At 38.0% G+C, this 18,581-nt stretch overlaps 3 protein-coding genes across 4 annotated transcripts; 1 reads left to right on the forward strand and 2 right to left on the reverse strand.

Moving 5' to 3' along the window:
- Positions 1-721: 721 nt before the first annotated feature.
- On the reverse strand, positions 722-16,168 carry LOC134748247 (uncharacterized). 2 transcript variants are annotated; one of them, XM_063682977.1, is made up of 12 exons: positions 15,926-16,168; positions 8,981-9,165; positions 7,589-7,764; positions 6,868-7,065; positions 6,314-6,464; positions 5,439-5,608; positions 5,147-5,358; positions 4,500-4,687; positions 3,269-3,397; positions 2,628-2,743; positions 1,859-2,005; positions 722-911 (listed from the first exon to the last, which is right to left on the reverse strand). In XM_063682977.1, exons 1-12 carry the CDS (start codon positions 16,023-16,025, stop codon positions 818-820), a joined length of 1,866 nt encoding a protein of 621 aa, XP_063539047.1. In that variant the 5' UTR covers positions 16,026-16,168; the 3' UTR covers positions 722-817. The 2 variants fall into 2 exon arrangements, with proteins under 2 accessions (XP_063539047.1, XP_063539048.1); XM_063682978.1 differs by lacking the exon at positions 15,926-16,168 and adding an exon at positions 11,069-11,190.
- Positions 11,756-15,443, reverse strand: LOC134748266 (uncharacterized). The gene has a single exon (XM_063683001.1). It carries the CDS (start codon positions 14,992-14,994, stop codon positions 14,347-14,349), a length of 648 nt encoding a protein of 215 aa, XP_063539071.1. The 5' UTR covers positions 14,995-15,443; the 3' UTR covers positions 11,756-14,346.
- Positions 16,169-16,507: 339 nt separating the features above from the next.
- LOC134748260 (actin maturation protease) lies at positions 16,508-17,919 on the forward strand. The gene is made up of 2 exons (XM_063682994.1): positions 16,508-17,179; positions 17,444-17,919. Exons 1-2 carry the CDS (start codon positions 16,689-16,691, stop codon positions 17,763-17,765), a joined length of 813 nt encoding a protein of 270 aa, XP_063539064.1. The 5' UTR covers positions 16,508-16,688; the 3' UTR covers positions 17,766-17,919.
- The last annotated feature ends 662 nt before the right edge of the window (positions 17,920-18,581 follow it).

Below are 18,581 nucleotides of genomic sequence, written 5' to 3' on the forward strand. Positions count from 1 at the left end.
CTAGTTTGGTATCATATTATTTACAGTACATATGGTGCTACTTTACCGCACTAGTGCGATAATTAGCACATTACGTAAGTATGTCGAAAATTTTAAGGGCCATATGTACTGTAAAACGTTGTACGATACATGTGCGAATAGGCAATTCGCAACTCGTGTTGATTTAAAACACTCCCTTCTGTCGTGTTTTAATTTATCGCCACTCGTTGCGAATTTACGAAATAAACCGAATTAACATTGAATATAATTAATTAGTGCATGTATCTCATTAAGTGAAATGTAAATTTCTTTTGAGATCAATAAAAATCTTTAACCACAATTTCCTATTTTTCGCACTTCTATCGGTAATGCATTATTTTATTAATTCCACTTGCACTAATTTGTTTCTTATTCTCCCAAAGTCAAGAAGATTGGCGAAGCCATCATCATTTCCGACGTGTCACTACGTCGGGAACGGTTTCATATAACTCACAACCAGAAATTAATTTCTAGTAACATTCGGGTACAGTCGCCATCAGATATATCGGAGCGGCCGAGTTGCTCAAAAATATCTGAACACGCACCTAGCGCCTTGACAATAGAGGCGTGTTCAGATATTTGTGAGCACCTTGGCCGCTCCGATATATCTGATGGCAACTGTACAACAAACAACCTTTGTTTTTCTATGTGGGGCGATAATTTATCATCGTTAGTTTCCAAGGGCTAGTAATAAGACAACAGATAATGATCATACTATATTTTGAAACGGTACAAAAATGAAATGCAACCAAAACGCCGCGCGTACACTGCGGCCAGCGTCTTAACCAGCGGGTGGAAGTTACTCGGCGATCTTCGGCACGAAGGAGAGCACCACCGAAGACATGGCGGGTACAACTACGTTGTCGCACTCCACTGGCATGTTGGGCGCGTAACTGCAAAAGGATATGAGTTACAGAATAAGTTTCTTGTAAACTCCACTGTCTGTCTGTCACCAGGCTATAACAACAAATACTAAAAAGTACGGAACCCTCGGTGGGCGAATCCGACTCGCACTTGTCCAGTTTTTATACAAGCTTTTATCATAGTCTGTACTTTTCTTTTAAGTCAACAGGAACAGAAGCAATTCAAACAAACCCAAACACGATGAGGTTGCGCTGCTTTAGTTGTTATTGTTGTTAAGTTCTTATGGCCATGTCTCCATCATTAGATCAGCTCGATGGTAGCATAATATTGCATTTTCACTCAACTAGGAAGTGGTTCTAATTTAGCTTGCAAGATTAGATCACAGATATACAGACAACGGGACTGGTGGTGGTGGTGGTGGTGTTTGAATGTAACGTCTATTGTCTGGGACTGAAGAGGTTAATATTATAGTTGTGTCGTTCTTGAGAACGTTATCCGTTTCCGTTCCGCTCCGTTCTCGAGCGAGAACATTCCCAATACAAAACGGAGAACGTTATCGAGAATAGCACAACTATAGTTAACTAGCTTTTACCCGCGACTTCGTCTGCGTGGATTTAGTAACCGTAGCTAGCCTATAAAAAAATAAAAATAAACATTTATTTCGGACCACAGAAATCCATAACAGGTTAGTCGAGTCTTAGCGCCTGGATAAAGTGTAATAGCGATCATGCAATTTGAGCATATGCTTAATTGCTTATGGACACAAATTATCAGGCACTTTATTATTTCCGGTCCACTCCGCTTTCCACCTTCAAGGGATGATTTTAGGTATAAAAACTATCCTATGTCCTTCTCCGGGACTCAAACTATCTCTATGCCAAATTTCAACAATCGGTTCAGCGGTTTAATCGTGAAGAGGTAACACACAGACAGAAAGACTTTCGCATTGATAATATTAGTATGGATATACTCTTACCCAGTTTGGTTGGCCACCTCGTGCGACACGTAGTGCACGTCGAGCTGCGCGGGCAGCACGGACACGTGGATGGCGGAGAGGTTGGCGCGCAGCAGCTGCGGCTGCGGGTTGAGGACCGCTATGTAGCCCGTGTGCCCATGCTTCCACCTGCACACATACACATCATTCATCCATAAGGGCCCTCCATTCGAAATCGGATCCCTATTGCACGATTCACGATCAGTCGATCACGCACTAAATGTGGAGGGCTATATTAGAAACATATTAGGGTATATAATTTCGTTTCTGCGTAAGACATCATTGGTGTATTCGAGTTATTAGCACCGATGAATCGCTTCCGAATTTTGAATATTTCCGACAATGCAGAGAAATATAATTATGGTAACACAATAGGAAAAAAACTGGGACATTTTTTTTTCTATTAAGATTGAAAGAGCTCGTGATTCTGAATATACAGGATGGCTAAAAAAATAAGTGCATTCCCGTGGCCAGGGAGGTTTTGGGATTATACTGAGCAACTTTTACTACGGGACCAACCACGAAATAACGATAAAAAAATTACCCTCCAATAGAAAATGGACCAGCCAAAATGTATGAAACAGCCAATTCTTTTTTTCGCGATGGCAACGGGAATGCACTAATTTTTAAGCCGCCGTATATATAAGTAACAAAATTTTCATTTAAGAAGAGTGGCAGTTTTCAACAAATGCTCTATCAGACTCTATGGTCGGGCACCGGGCAGATTTAGTAAGGTGAGTGAGTGTATGACCTGGCGACGGCGACGAGCTGCCTTGTGGAGTTGCGCGCGGGCACGGCGGCCATCTTGGTGTGGCCGTGCTGCACGCTCGCCTCCGAGCGCAGCGCCGTCAGCCGGCCCAGCGAGCTCTACACACAAGGTATACAGTTAAACCGACCGTAATACTACTGTCCTGTGTCCTCGTCATTACTACTGCAAGGTACAGGGCATGAAACAATCCGCCATAACTAGTGTTTACGAACGAGTGTTCACGCTTTACCAAGTTAATATCAGTCTACCTATAAACAAAAGGTCACCACAGTCGCTTACTATCTTTCGATGTAAACAAAAATAAGAAAGTAAAGCTCTTTGTCCTTTGACGACCGACTCGGGTGCATGGGATTTCTAAGAACTTGTTACAAATTATTATTATTATTATTAAAAGTTCTTTATTTAGATAACCAGGATCCACATATTGTTAGTTACATATTTTGTTTTACATGGTTTTTTTTAAATGGTTCATTAAAAATTCGCTATATGCACATGAATCTCGTACTACTACTACTATGCTTTAAATTGATAGGACTTGGATTTTAAGTCGTTATAGCAGAATGGTCGCTACACGACCTTGGTCGTAATGAAATGAATATGGCTGTAAACGGATTGGTAGTCACCTCGGCGTGCCCGGAGACGTTGAACTGCCGCAGCTGCGGCGCGGTGAGCGCGGGCGCGGCGGGCAGCAGGAACGCGAGCGCCGCCACCTCGGCGCCGCCGCCGCCGGACAACGCGTCCGCTGTAGTCAGCTGCACAATACGATACGATGCAGTCAGTACGTGCAGTAAGGGGGTCGCGCCCAGTGCGGATCAAATGAGGGCTATCGTTTTTTTTCTCACCAGTTGGCGCCTCTGTTGATGGTGGTCCAAAAGACTATAGAACATCTGTCAGTCATTGAAGTGACAAGTGACATTTGACATTTCGAACTATGAAAAAGACCACCATCTACACTAGCGCCCCTAGCGGCGAATTCATACGCGTTAGCCCTCATTAAAGAAGACTTTAGATGCTAGGAGGATATAACCAAACGGAGTAGCCGTTAACAGGCGTTCCCCTCTGTCAAAAATAGTCGGCCAATGGTCATACACAATGTATGGACTGACGTTTATCTGACATGGCTATTTTGACGTTACGTATACATTTGACGTTCCCCTCCCCCGCAAAAATTGGCAGACTTTTTTGTACAGCAAATTACAGTCGTGGCGTCTCCGTTGGTTATATCCTCCTAGTACAGAGGTTCCTAACCTGGGGGTAAAACTGGCATTTTACGGGGGTACCTATCGATAAGAAAAAATATTAATGATTATGGAGGAGGGGTAAAATCGAGTTCCCTAGTAGTCAAAGGGGTGACAGTACTAAAAAGGTTAGGAACCACTGTCCTAGTATTAGATGTGTTCAACAAAAACCAATCGTTTCGAAGAAATCATCGAAGTTTGACTCCATTTATTGATAACCTTCAGACAATGTACAGTCAAATCTGGGTAATATGTTGTAGATTTTGATTTTCTGACCATTATTTTGTGAGGGCATATTCAACTTTCATTCATGCTTTTTGAAATCATTAAGCGGCTGCAGGGATGACAGTTGACATGTTGTACAGCAAGTACAGAGGCATCCCACGAGAACGCCGCTTACGAAATGCCATTCTTTTAGTACTTCTGAAACTGCTGAGAAAGCGGTATTTATTCTGATAATATTTTATAACTGCTAACAAATTGGCAGTATATTCTCGAGCTTTACGCATTTGATTGAGAAAGCATTTCGTAAGCGACATTCTCGTGGAATGCGCCTAACAGCACATGAGAGATGTTCTCGTCTGTCTCCTCTATAATAATGATAGTATTGTTGTACCTGTAGCACGGGCCACTTGCGGAACTTGTCTGTCGACACGCTGGTCTTGTTGGCGAGCACGGCGGGGTCGACGTCGACGCTGATGGCCGCGGCACTTGGTGGCCGAAGAGATGACACGTTGTGCGCCAGTAAGTACAGCTCTTGGAAGTGATTCTCGTTAGTCTCCTTTATTGTGAACACGGATTTTTCTGGAACAATACGAATGTGTTTAAAATTGGCACGGCTATGAAAGGTTATTAGGGCGACGGTCCCTTCGATTATGTGATTTTCTAACTGGTTTCATTTTAAATTCATTCGAAAAGTTAAAAAATATATATTTTGACCCTCAAAGACTTCTTGAAGTGACGATGATTTTGGTTTTATCAATGTGAGGGCGTCGACGTAGCTAAAGCGTTCGACAAGGAGGCATAAGATAATTTTTGGAAACCTGGTTTATTATAGCCTATTGATGACGTGACAGTTTTAGAGCCAAAACAAAAATAGGTGTTAAAATGAAGACAGGGAACAATCTAAGAAAGCAAATATTTTTGCTTGGAGTACCGCAAGGTAGCATTCTAGGTCGAACAAAAAATGATTCAGTGGCTGCAGCAGGAAGTTGTATTTTGTGGAGTGCCGCAAGGGAGCATTTTAGGTACAACAATACTCACTGGCTCCAGGTTCCGCAGCGTTATCATCTACGATCTGCGAGAAGTGCGCCAGTAGTGCGTCTAGCTCCGGCTGGTCGGCGGTGTGAGTGTGGCGTAAGAAGTTGTAGTCGCCGTAGGTCGGCGTGGGTCCGGTCGGCGTCTTGTCGGTGTTGGCGAGCAACTGGTCGTCGTGGAACGACGCAGACACGAGCAGTAGACGCGCGTGCGACAATCTGGAGACACCATTAAGTTTTAGAATAAGAGACCGATGTACATATTTAACACTGGGTACTGTCTGTAGGTGAACACTAACCTGACACCAGAAGCGCCCTCTTTCATATACGCCTTCAGGACGTCATCGAAATGCTTGACGACGTCAGGATTGCGGAAGTTGAGGTCCGCCTTGCCGGCGCCGTACTGGCTGAGGTAGAGCTCTTTTCGGGCCTCGCTGTACGTCCAAGCACCTTCATTCGTCACCGCTCGCTGCCAATAAAAGATCATTCTAGTTACTTTTGTTTTCGATGTTATAACTATTATAGAACTTAGTTTTTCAATTTTTTTCGATTTCTTAATTATTATAATTAAAAATCGTAAAAAGTCAACCGAAGGGAGGAAACTATGGTAAATATACATCAAAATGTGTAAAAATATTTTCTATAATGTCAATATCTATAAAGGAAAATAGGGACAACATTTGTATGGAGAAGCGGTCATGTGTGATTTGAAAAGTTAGCTAATAGGGTAGTTGACACGTTGAATTTTATAACTAAATCTAGTTTATAGAAAATGAGCAATTTATCACAATAAATTGGAAACTTAAAAAATAAGACAGTTTCGAAAAAAACTTTTTTTTTAACTTTCAAATAGGAATAAATAACGGTACCACACGATTCCTTACATTTCATTAAAAAAATATTGTATAGCAACAATATACATAAACGCAACATTTCACCGACAAAATCGCAATTTCCTTGTTTTCCATACATCGGAACGGCTTCTAAGCACAGCGGCTTCTATGCAAAATGACACAGTGACGTCACGATGTGTTAGTTTGCTCAGTAAAGCGGCGATGGCAGAATTTGACCATCATTTGTATTGCTTTAAGACAATGGGTCCCATACAGACATTTGATCGGCTGATATCATAAAAAAATTGTCAACATCCCTATTCCATTTTGTTTATACATACCCAGTTATTAGGCGGGTTCGGATGTGTTCCATTGTACCCCTTGGGTTCATGCCAGATGAAGTAGTTGTCGTAGCCCGGCTCGCGCGCCTGACTCCTGACGAACCACTCGTGCGTGGTGGGCACGTAGTTCGCGATCAGGTCCACGATCACCCTGTACATGAAAATAGTAGTTACTTTAATGCTTGACCGAAAGGGATTGTTGCTTGGCAAGTCGATTTCAAGCAAGCCCTCTTTCCGGCTGAAATATATACACCTATATATAGTTCGTTTAAAAAAAATGTGACGAATAGTAAATTGATAGGCAAGGGTTGAAAGTGACCCATTGCACCTGAGATATTTTGGCGCTCGAAAAAAGAGAAAACGCCATTCGTTCGAAGGTGAAATGGGTGCTTTCACTCGAGTTAAACACTACTACTAACATGAAATAAAGTTGAAGTTTCCGAACAAGAGATGAAAACTCGACGTCTTCAGCAGCTGCGCGAACACACCGAATTGCGAGCTATGAAGCAGGTCCAGGTCACTGTGGCTTGTTAACGACAAAATGGAATGCTTACTTGACACTGCGTTTTTTGGCTTTAGCGATGAAGTCCTTGAACTGGTCGAGGCAGGTTTTGGTCTTCAGCAACTCGTAGGCGTCGGCCCCGCAGGCAAACTGCGCGAACACGCCGCCGACTTGAGAGTTATGGAGCAGGTCCAGATCGCTTTCGCTCGGTAGGACGCCGTCGGATTCTATGAGGGCGTATTTTTCGAACCTAGAAAAACATAATTGATATTATAAATAATTATCCTAATATTTTACAAACTAATTCCAATATGTATCAGAACGCCCTTTGTCACCTCTATTACTTTGAATTAAGATTGAGTGTCGCAACATTTACTTTATTATTGTTATTAAAAAAGAGCAGCGTGACGGTCTCAAAAATCTGAAGCTAATCCACTCAATTTTTGTTTCATTAATGTGTGTTGAGAAACTGAATCGCAACCATTTGTCATAATTGTATTTCATATTATTATTTACAGACTGGGCATCATTGCGGTGGGATCATGTACAGGTTTATCGAAACCACCCACAATAAGTTTGGTTATACCAGTCCTACATATGTTTCTTATCTGCCACAGAATCCGTATCACTATAGATGGCCTAACCATTACTAGTTAGGCCAACCAAGGTATGGAGATCAGATATCTCACCATTTCCTAAGATTAAGAAGATATTTTGTGATTGTCAGCAAAACAGAATACGATGAATATGGCGCAGCGAGCCACATATCTTACCACTCCCTGGGCGGCGGCGGGGCGCACTTGGGCGTCCGCACGATGATAACAATGGCGCCGGCCAACATGCACAGCCAGAGCGCCCAGAATAAGATGAACATGGCCCAGCGCAGGCGTATCCAGAACGGGTCGTCCGCGTATTTCATCAGCTCCTCTTTGGTTAGACCGGAGAATTGCTGGAAACACAGTCAAAATTGGGGTATCGAATAACAAAGGAATATCATCCCGTCCCGTGTACTATTTGCTGCCGGTTAGACAACTGACTTACGTCGATTTATAAATTGAAAAGTCGTCCAAATGAGACAAGAAACAAAGCATTATTTACGGAGCGATTCTTTCTCTAACCACATTTTACAGTTATGATCTTAAAGTAAAGTGAGATTAAACGCACCATGGAACTCATTGCCGACATATCGCATGTCAAGAGGGGATCGCTTGACGGAACACCGCTGAAACCCGCTTGTATAGAATATTTTAAACGAAGAGCGCGCATTTTGCTGTAAATATGATAAATCATTTTACAAATCCAGTGTTTGTGTAAATTTTTGACACAAAGAGTGTTTACAAAATCCAATAATAACAACGTGGAAAATATTGATGTGAAAATTATTAATTCGATTTTCAAACGCCGAATTAGGATATGATCCATATGGTTTGTTACCATGATTAGCAATAACGACCGACGAGTAAGTAAGAAAAAACAAATACGTACGAGTACCTATGTACTCGGAAACAAAATTACCAAAACTGAATTTACCGCTCGCCGCGCTACGCACCGTTTGCGTCCAGTCCGCGGCCTAACCGTCTTACTCAGGGGTACCCTTTTTTGCTTTGCCTCGATTAAGGCCGTTCCATTGGTTTGCCGCTGTCTCTGTCACATTTCGCAAGAAAGAACGGGAAAGATCATGCGCGCCAAGTGTCAATTTTGATCGAATTTTGTCGATTTTTATTTATTTTAAAAACGTTACCCTAGAATATCGAAATTCGAAAGCTATGAAATTATTATTTAAGTTAAGATTGTTTTTTCTTCTTTTTTTGTTTATAGTATCACATAATAAATAACCGAGTAAAGTTGGATTAAAAGACCGAGTTAGAGGTTACTTTGGGAAATAATTGTATCGAGCGAAGTGTCATAATTCGTGTATCGGAAGCTATGATATTAAAGATAATATAGTCAAGAACTACATATATTTTTCCACGTCTACGAATAACAACGCCTCTTAAAAAAACAGGATCATATAAGGAGATTTTTCGCCTTCTGGCCCAGGGAACCGCCTTATAAACGATCGATCTTGGCGGCGCAGTTGCGGTGGTCGGCTGGTCGCCCACTATGTACTTGGCGTCAGCCATTTCGCCACAAGACGAACTTGTCGTACAACAGCCGTTACTCACCCTCTTGTTGGCGTCGAGCTCGATCTTGGCGTCACCGTTGCGGTGGTCGCCGACGACGTACTTGGCGTCGGCCATGTCGACGCGCGTGACGATCTTGGCCTCGTCTTCTTTCTCTAGAAGTTTCTCCTCAGCCTCGTCGACCTTTTCCTTGGACTTGTGGAGGCTGGACTTTGACGAGCGGAACTCTGTTAAAACAAATTAAGATTGAATTTAATTTAAACTGAGTTATAATAACCCTGGCGTCAAATAGATAAATTAAGGAGCCACAAAAAGATTAGTAACTAATTTGTTTGTCGCCTACGTTTTCAATATATAGGTGTAGATGTTCTGGAGCTCCAAGCTTCCGTGGACTAAACAATTAGATTAATTTAGTTATCCTTCGATGTTTTGTTAACATTTAATACTACGTCGTTAGAAAATATTATAGACCTTATTTTTAAAACTGGATAGGAACTTGAAATAAAAACAAAATATTTTTTTGCAAACTGGTGTTACACTTAACGCTTTATAGAATCAACTGCTGCTGCAGTAGGTATGTAAAAAGTGTAAATTGGATATGCAACATATAAAATAATTGTAAGTAGGACTTTGTTAGCATAATAGGCGCAACGAACGATGACCGTTGGTAATATGCTATTGTCAATATTCAAATGATGTTCTTCAAATGATCTCTACAATAAAGTACAGTTCAAAAAGTTAATATCTACTGTCTAGTTTTTTTTAGAATAAACACACGATACTTCTTGAAGACAATTGAATGCCGGGAACACGCTTGGCAGGTTCTCTGTTCGTAGTCGCTTTCCTCTACAAAGCGGGAAAACGCTGGGATCGACTACGATCGTAGCGCTACGAAAACGTTGGCAGCGAATGTGTCAAATAAAAGAAAATGTCATATAACTCTCATAATATAAACAAACGGCTAATAGGACTTACCTATAGGACCGCAACCTTGTCGACTCGTATAAATTAATGAATAATTACAGTAATCGCCCAGGAAATTACGAATAATAAGTTAACATACATTAAGACCACAAATCACTTTTAAATATGTGTATCACTTAGCTGTTAATTGAAGGAGCTGTAGCGACCGTGCACAATCACTGTGCGTAAGAAAATGCTCGTTGCTTTGAATGCAGGGGTATTAAATTTCAAATACCTATCCATAGCTGTATAAAGACAACTCCGAAAACATCGAGACATGTTACTCGGTATCTTATAAAAACAGTGGGGTGGCCATACTTTGGAACATGCAAATCATGCAATACCAACGCCTATAAGAATTAGGGTTCCAGCTGTTTACTTGTTTACAAAATGTATGTGGGATGAACACTTTGAACTTCAAATATGACTAGCTGGAATCATCGACATGATAGAAATGTTTGAAACAAGATGTTATTATCAATTGTACTTTTTGGACTGACTATGACTGTACTTTTGGGATAGCTTTCCTAGGTCCACTGGTTGGTCCATCCCATCCCACTAGGAATTTTCGTGTTTTATACTTATAGAAAGTTCTTCCTATAAATTTTGCCTTAAAATGTCGCCTGGGTCACCAAGAAGAATCGATACTTTATTCTTTAAAATTGGCTCAGTAGTTTCGGCGCTACGGTGGACACTAGAATCAAAGACTAGAAACGTCCTGGGTAACACAAGTTTATAGTATTTTACCTACTGAACAAATATGAACTAACGATTTTCTTTTAGCATTTTTTTCGAAAACGATTTTTTCTGCTCTATACAGCACAACCGAGGTCTGAACTTATGAACCCATGATTATTGACCACCACACACATATCATATGGGGTCAGGTGGGGTAAATATAAGACACGGGTAAAAAAGAAGTCTTTGTATGTAGACTTCTTTTTAAATGGAATAGAAATGAAATATATGAAGAATAAGTTTTTGAGTTACCCGTCTCATATTTACCTCACATGACCCCGCTTGCGCTTAACCTTGGTTAAGCAAACTACACTACAGTCTGAAGAACCCACAGTATAATGCGACTTGCGCTTATACATTTATTTATCTGCAATATAATAATAACACCAAGAATTCCTGAAAACGTAAAAAGAGCAAACATATAGGTACCTGTCGCTTCTCAGAAGTCTGGCAAGATCGTGCAGGCACGGTATCAACGCGAATCTCAAGACAGCCAATGTTTAATAGCTTTACAATGTGACGCGTCTATCTGTCCTAACCCTAATTGATACACTGTACACTGTCATGGTCTGACAGCCGATATAACCAGTGTTAATTAAGCCTAATGAACCAGTCATGTGTCGTGAGATGAAAACAGTAGGATGTAGTAGCAAATAAGCTTACAATGTTTTCGTGTTTACTTTACAGTGATGTGATAAATGGGAATTCAGAGTAAAGGTAGGTATTGGTATTTTAAATTTTAGTAAAACCAAAAGATTCTAGTTTTGGCAGTCTATGTACAATTGTACAGTCGGTGCCCTGACATAAGTATCCACTTTTCTATGTAGTTAGTATGCCGAAATGAGTACTTACGTTGGGGCATCCGGCATCGGTCATCAGATAATTATGTATATCGGTGCGGCCAAGTGCTCATAAAGATCTGAACATAGCGGGTGACTACGCAACGGCCCGACATGCTCTTGGCCGGTTTTTAATTATAGTATAGGCTTATTGATGAATATAGGATGTCCTTCTAAATGTGTTAGGCACTTTTTAAATCGAAAATAAACACAGATCTGTACATTAAAATATTTATTTCATAATTCAATTTTAAAAACTGTGCTGATAAAATAAGATACACATGCATATTAAAAACATTTATTATTAAAACCCGAAACAACTTAAGTATATTAAAAAAATAGCTTTTTCTTAACTTTAATAAACAAAGAAATGAAAAGTACAAACAAAAATGAACTTAAAGGAATAATTTATAGTTCATTGTTACTGAAGTGGTAAAAATTTGTCAGTATTATTTTGTTTATTTTTAGGGTTCCGTACCTCAAGAAAAAAATAGAACCCTTATAGGATCACTCATGCGTCTCTATGTCTGTCTGTCCGTCTGTCACAGCCCATTTTCTCCAAAACTACTGGACCAAATAAGTTGAAATTTGGTACACATTATGTAAATTTGTGACCCAAATGAATTGAAGTGTAAACAAATGAATTTTAAACATGGGGGCCCACTTTTGGGGGGTAAATGAGAAAATTAAAAACTAAAGTATTCTAAACTATATCATCTTACATATCAAATTAATGAGCTCATTTTGAGAATCTCAAATATATATTTTTTGTAATTTTAAAACAAATAGTTTAGAAGTTTTTTAAAAACATAGACAAAAAAAATTACCATTTCCTCTTTATCTCTGAAGCTACAGTGTAAAATTTTGAAAGAAATAAACAATATAGTTATTTACCTATAGATGACAGGAAACCCATTTTAGAAATGTGCAGTCAAGCGTGAGTCGGACTTAATTACTTAGTTTTTAAAGGCTCACGTTTCACATAAACATTGTTAAAAATTGTGTAATGTACGGAACCCTTGGAACGCGAGTCCGACTCGCACTTGGCGGGTTTTATTTTTGTATATTTTCACAGTTTGTATATCTATTTTATAATAAAATAACCTACTTATTATAAAAATACTATTTGCAAAACACAAAAATTTTAAAAAGTTAAAATTCTAGTTTTCAACGGTCAGTTAATAATTGCCAACAAGTACTTAAGGTATACTTTTTTGTATTATATAAAATATCATGGTCAAAAAGTTAAATCATCGCAAAACCCAAAAATGTTAAATGTTAATTTTAGTTTTTGTCGGTCAGTCAATAATTATTAAATAACAGTTTGAAATGAACATTCATGCATTCCAATTTTTTTTAGCAATAAAAACTCTTTATTTACATACAAGATATATACAGTGGTACTACGTAAAAGTAATTAATAACTAGCTTAAATCAAATGCATTCCAATAACGTATACTTTTTTGTATTATATAAAATATCATGGTCAAAAAGTTAAATCCTTGCTAAACTAAAACTGGACAAAGAACTGTTTTTATAACTGATTTTGATATCACAGTCAAAATACCTTTTTCTTAATACCACATCGGTGGCAATCAAGCATACGGCCCGCCTGATGGTAAGCAGGCTGCTTAGACTAGGATTTTAAAAGCTACAAGCTTAGTGCTAACATAAGAATAATTGTTTACCTATATGACATACAGCTTAATACGCCATCTAAAATTATATTATTATTATATATGACCCATCTTGCATCGTCGTACAATGTTACCAACTTATGTAGGCGGGAAAAAAAAATTGGGACTAACCATGCCGTACTAATATTACGCAAGGGGACGAGATTCTGGCGATGACTAACCTATCGGCTAATTGGTTCGTACCCTACCTACACTAAACTTAGATTTCATTCCGTGTTTCGTTTCGTGTTTCCGTACCGTACTGTAATTCTTACCTTCATTTGTGTTAGCGTTAGTTCAGTAATGTCAAAAATTAAAAGCAAAGAAAATCACTGCAAGAAAAAGTAACCATATTAAAAGCTTTCTAAAATAAATAATTACTAAAACAAGAAATAAATGATTATGATTATATGATTATGATTACTTTAAATAAAATTGAAATTATATTGTTATTTAATACCAACATAAACAGAATTTATTTATCTCACCAAAATACTACAATTATGTAGGTAATGTTGATTCATAATCTTTGTTGTCTTCCATTCTAAATAAACAAATTACAAGAAATAATACTAGTATTTTTTTTTCACGTTTAATATGATTTCCCGTTTAAGACGCTTTTTTGCTAGGTCCCCTCAGAATCGTCTTAAGCGAGTTCTACTGTAGTTATATTAAGAGGAAAAGGGACACCATTTCTCCATACAAACGTAGTCCCCATTTTCCTCTCTGGATATTGCTATTATGGTTTCTCTTTTACGTTATTTGATTTATATTAACCATAGCTATGCCCCTACGTTTGACTTTTGATTATTGTAAAAATTAGGAGCAGTAAAACAGATTTCATACAAATTTGAATTTCTCCCAAATTCAAATAAATAATAATTCCAATAATAATTAAAAATTAGAAAAATTAAACGTAGGGGATTAGCTGTGCTTGATATACAACAAATTGTATCAAAATATTTTCAATAATCCAGAGAGGAAAATGGGCCATTTCGCGCGGGTCCTCCACTTTTGTCTTAAGTGACAAAAAAGCGGTCATAGTTATATACCTACTCTGTCAAATTTTGTTTTAGTCTACATAGTGTAGGTATGAAATTTCAGCGGATCTATGTTTTGATTTGTTTGATGGACATTAAAATAATAGGTATAACAAACTGATATTATGCACATAATATTGTTACATAAACATTCATTGTGTTTGGTTAAGTCTCTCCAAAAACTGTTCAAATAGTCGGTTCCTCTCTTTCTGTATGTTATTAGATTCCTCCACTATATAAATTAGCCTATCAAGCTTCTCCTCTACCAGCCTCTGCCGATCTCTCATTTCTAGAGTAACCTTACGGAACTCCGCATGCCGTTTTCTAGTCAACCTCTTTTTCATTTCTTCATTTTGCCCACTAGAACTTTCCCCGTTCTCTGGTATCTCCGGTTCAAATTTAGAAGCTGAGTTCATTGTCAACAAAGCTTTAGCAACGGTCCGCTCTGTCGCACTCTCTTCTATTTTTTGTTGTATATCTGGCTGGTACTCACCATTATCACTGTATATTTCTTCAAAAATTTCAAAGTAAGGCCATTTGACATTGGCTGTGCCATTTCTATTCTTCTTCTTAAGCAATCTAATGTAAGTTTGTTTTAAATTTCTGAATTTCTTATCGCAACAGTCAGGACCTTTGCCTACGGCGTTCGATATATCAACCCAGACACTTTTTTTCCTAATTTTAGGATTTCTAAACTTGTCAATGTTTTGCAAATACATATTCAACAGTGTTTGGATGTTCTGGTGTTCCCAGTGATCCTCACCATCATCCAACTCTGGTTCCATTTCTTGGCTCAACATATTTATTGTACAGTTCAAGAAACTCACTGTAATTGCACCATCATTAAATGCTTGTAATGTATTTTTAGGATGTATGGAGGTCCTAAATTGAGGTCCTTATTCCTTATTTAACCAGGCAGGATGCAACTCATTTGGAAGACATCAATTGGTAGCTAAGCAATTTAGACGTCTAGCAGCCAGTGCGCTGCAGGAGTTAAACAATGTAACTTGTTGTCTTCACTTCATATTTGAAGGTTAAGTCACAAATCATGATACCAATTCACTGTCATCGTTGCTCATATTATAAATGAGGTCACTTGATATTCGTAAGAGGTAATACAACAGGAAAATAGTAAAAATACTGAAGTAAAGCAATTTAAATGTTGTGTTGCATCAGTCAGCGAACAATCACAAAATGGCGCTGCGCGTGGCGGAAAAAAGCGCTTTATAATCCGACCTACTAAAAATGTCACACCAGAGCCTAGCTAGACATGCATGCGTAGTATCTCTATATAGTTTGTGGTGTGTAATTATTTTTTAAGTTTATTTCCAAACCAATCTATACAGAAATAAATTTAAATCTAACAGCACTAGTAAATAAGAGCGACAAGAGCGTAATTTGTTAGTAAAGTTCACGAGTTTCATGAAGTACACCCAAGACCTTCCAAATTTTGACGTGTTATACTTGGGCTAGTGACTTATTTTTATCACCGGCCCATGACAGAGAAGACAACAATAGATAACAAAGAAACATTATCGTAGTAATTAATGACTTACTTAATTCCATTTAGTACACGTGTATAACCGGTTAGTGCCCTAACAATGTAAATAAAAAAGGTCAAGGAGCTTTTATATTTTTTTTACTCAAGAGAAATCAAATATTTGTAGAAATTAAATCGGAGAAATAACTACCCGGATTAAATTAGAGATCTATTATTTCATCTGGATGTACCTGTATCAGCCTCTGGGATGGGCTTATAAGTAGCGACGTGCTCGTCGTCCTTCGGCTGCCCCCCATCTATGGTGAGATGATTCTTCCGCGGCTCAGACATGATGAATTCGGTACTTGCAGAACCGGTTTTGCAAGGAAGGAAGCTTTCTCTTTCACCTCAATAAGAACAAGTACTTGCAATAATTAACTATCTTTCACCATACACTTATCGACCATCTGTAACTCAGTGTGAGTCTGTGAGTGAATGACGATTTACGACAAGTGAAAGATAATTTGACGTCAAGAACGAATGACCGCACCCTTGCCCCCTTGCCCTTGTTCACTTCGTTCATTCATTTTAACGTTTGATTAAATAAAATATATTTTCACAATATTCGTAGCTTAAATAAATAAAATCTGAATAATAATTTGGTTTTGGTAGCTGATTTCACTACGATAACTAATTCATGTTCTTAATCTGCATTCCATATAATTCTTATCCTTAAAAGAACGCATCTTAAGAAATCAGCTGTGTACTGTCAAACCACTGTCAAACTGTCATATATATTACAATACTCTTTGCTGTCATGGATCAGATCATTGTCAAGTCAATCAAATCAAATGCTGTGTGATGAAAGTTTATTTTACAAATAACACTTTACCCTAAAATATTTCCATTGAACATTATTTTGTGAATTACTAGTTTACTTGTTACATAATAGTAAGAGAAGGTCAATTGTACTGTGAGTTGTTCCAACTAAGCTAAAACCGTAATAGTAAAAGGATGTGTTCTCTCCCGCCACCGCCTCCGCCGCCTCCTCAGACCCTTGACCTCAAGCACGACTCTCCAGAGCTCCCGTCATACGCAGACAGCAATCCAACACCAAAATTTCCGGAAATTTGCGAATGGGCAACAAAAAACCTTGACTTGTGGGAAGCTTGTGCTAAAAATAGTATTTGCCCTCAAATCGCGCCTTTTAAATATTGTTACAAGCATTTTGAGTCTATTCTGCAAGTCGGACCCACTTGTGGATTGGCGGCTCTCTCTATGCTAGTGGGAGGGAAGGTCACTGCTAGCGAAATGTTAGATATATGTAAGCAGGAGGGGTACAGTAATAATGGAGAGATGCTGAGTAGTAAGGATATGGTAAAGTTGGCGGAGAAAGTTTTCAGTTTGGCTAGCATAGAGGGTGTCTCCTGTGGGGTGAAGTTTGGACATCTTTTTAGCCATGATATTATAGAGAAGTTATTGGATGGTGCTGTGTTGCTAGTTCCGTATCCTTTTCAATATTTATTTACTTAAAATAATTAGATTTTAAGAATGTTAATTGTATTAAAAAAAAGATTGCCGAAAGTGAATGTATTAATTTTCTGACAAATTAATTATCAGTGCAAATACTGATCAACATAATTATTGCCAGCATGACACTTGCTGCATTATTTTTGGATGTAGAACTGAAAGGGTAACTGAATGTTTTGTATAATAATGATGAAATTTGTCATTTATTTTTTATGATTAATCCTTAACCAGTAATACAGTTATGATGCAGATGCCAACCATTCACCATGTCTCAGACAGGGCCACAAGGCACACTGGGCACTCGTCAGCGGAGTCATCGTCAGTAGAAACTCCGGATCAACACTAGACTCAGACCCTGATAATGTCTACATTCTATGCAGGCATGGGAAATCTAGATATCTGGCTACTTGGAGGCTATTCGACCTGTACAACAGTAATAAGAACTTATGGGAATTTATACCTCCCAAAGGGAAAGAGAACCAGTTGTTTATTATACCTAAAGGAGGCATAGGGGGTGTGGATGGTCTCAGGAAACAGTTTGTGATATTTCATGGCTTGTAGTCTTATTTACAAGCAAAACTTGTGTTAGAAAATCTATCTACTACGACAAATTATTTAATTTTACAAGATTTTACATCTAGTCATATGATGGTTACAATTTTATAAGGTTATTTATTGTTAGATGTTTATAAAATAAAAGATATATTTATTTCAATGCAAAATTTTATTTGTACAATAAATACAAACCATACTTGCAAATTATGATAACATAATATATCTCATCACTTCACTTAAAAGTAGTGTAATTAAATCATAAATTGTAAGTTAAACTGAAATAAAATCATTAGCCCTGGGGGAGTATTCAATACAAATTATTGCACTGACAATCAGTTTTCTCGTTTTTACAGAAAATAATATAGGTATTTAGTATATAACAAACATAAAAATATTTTTGTACTAATTTAACTTAAAAGAACATATGACATGTTTAAACGAAATTCACGAATTCGTTCAGCCATTCCTCATGGGCACAATAATTTGTGATGATTTACAAAATGACACCAAATACCTAGTTAAATACAATTATATTATTTTAACCCAATTTTATGTTATTTTGAAATAATATAATGCCAATATGTTGATAGCTATGAGATCAAATTATATTAATTACAATTAATTAAATAATCGTAAATTATAAGTATTACACGCTATTACACGAATATACGATTATGGAACAATGTTACACTAGGGTGGACAGACACTGTCAGTAATATTTACCTCTACTGTATCATGAATAATGATAGAATGATTAATAAATAAATAAATATTTTGGACATTCTCACACAAATCCCACAGTAAGCTCAAGAAGGCTTGTGA

This window comes from Cydia strobilella, chromosome 16 (genome assembly GCF_947568885.1).
Source record: "Cydia strobilella chromosome 16, ilCydStro3.1, whole genome shotgun sequence".
NCBI lineage: Eukaryota > Metazoa > Arthropoda > Insecta > Lepidoptera > Tortricidae > Cydia > Cydia strobilella.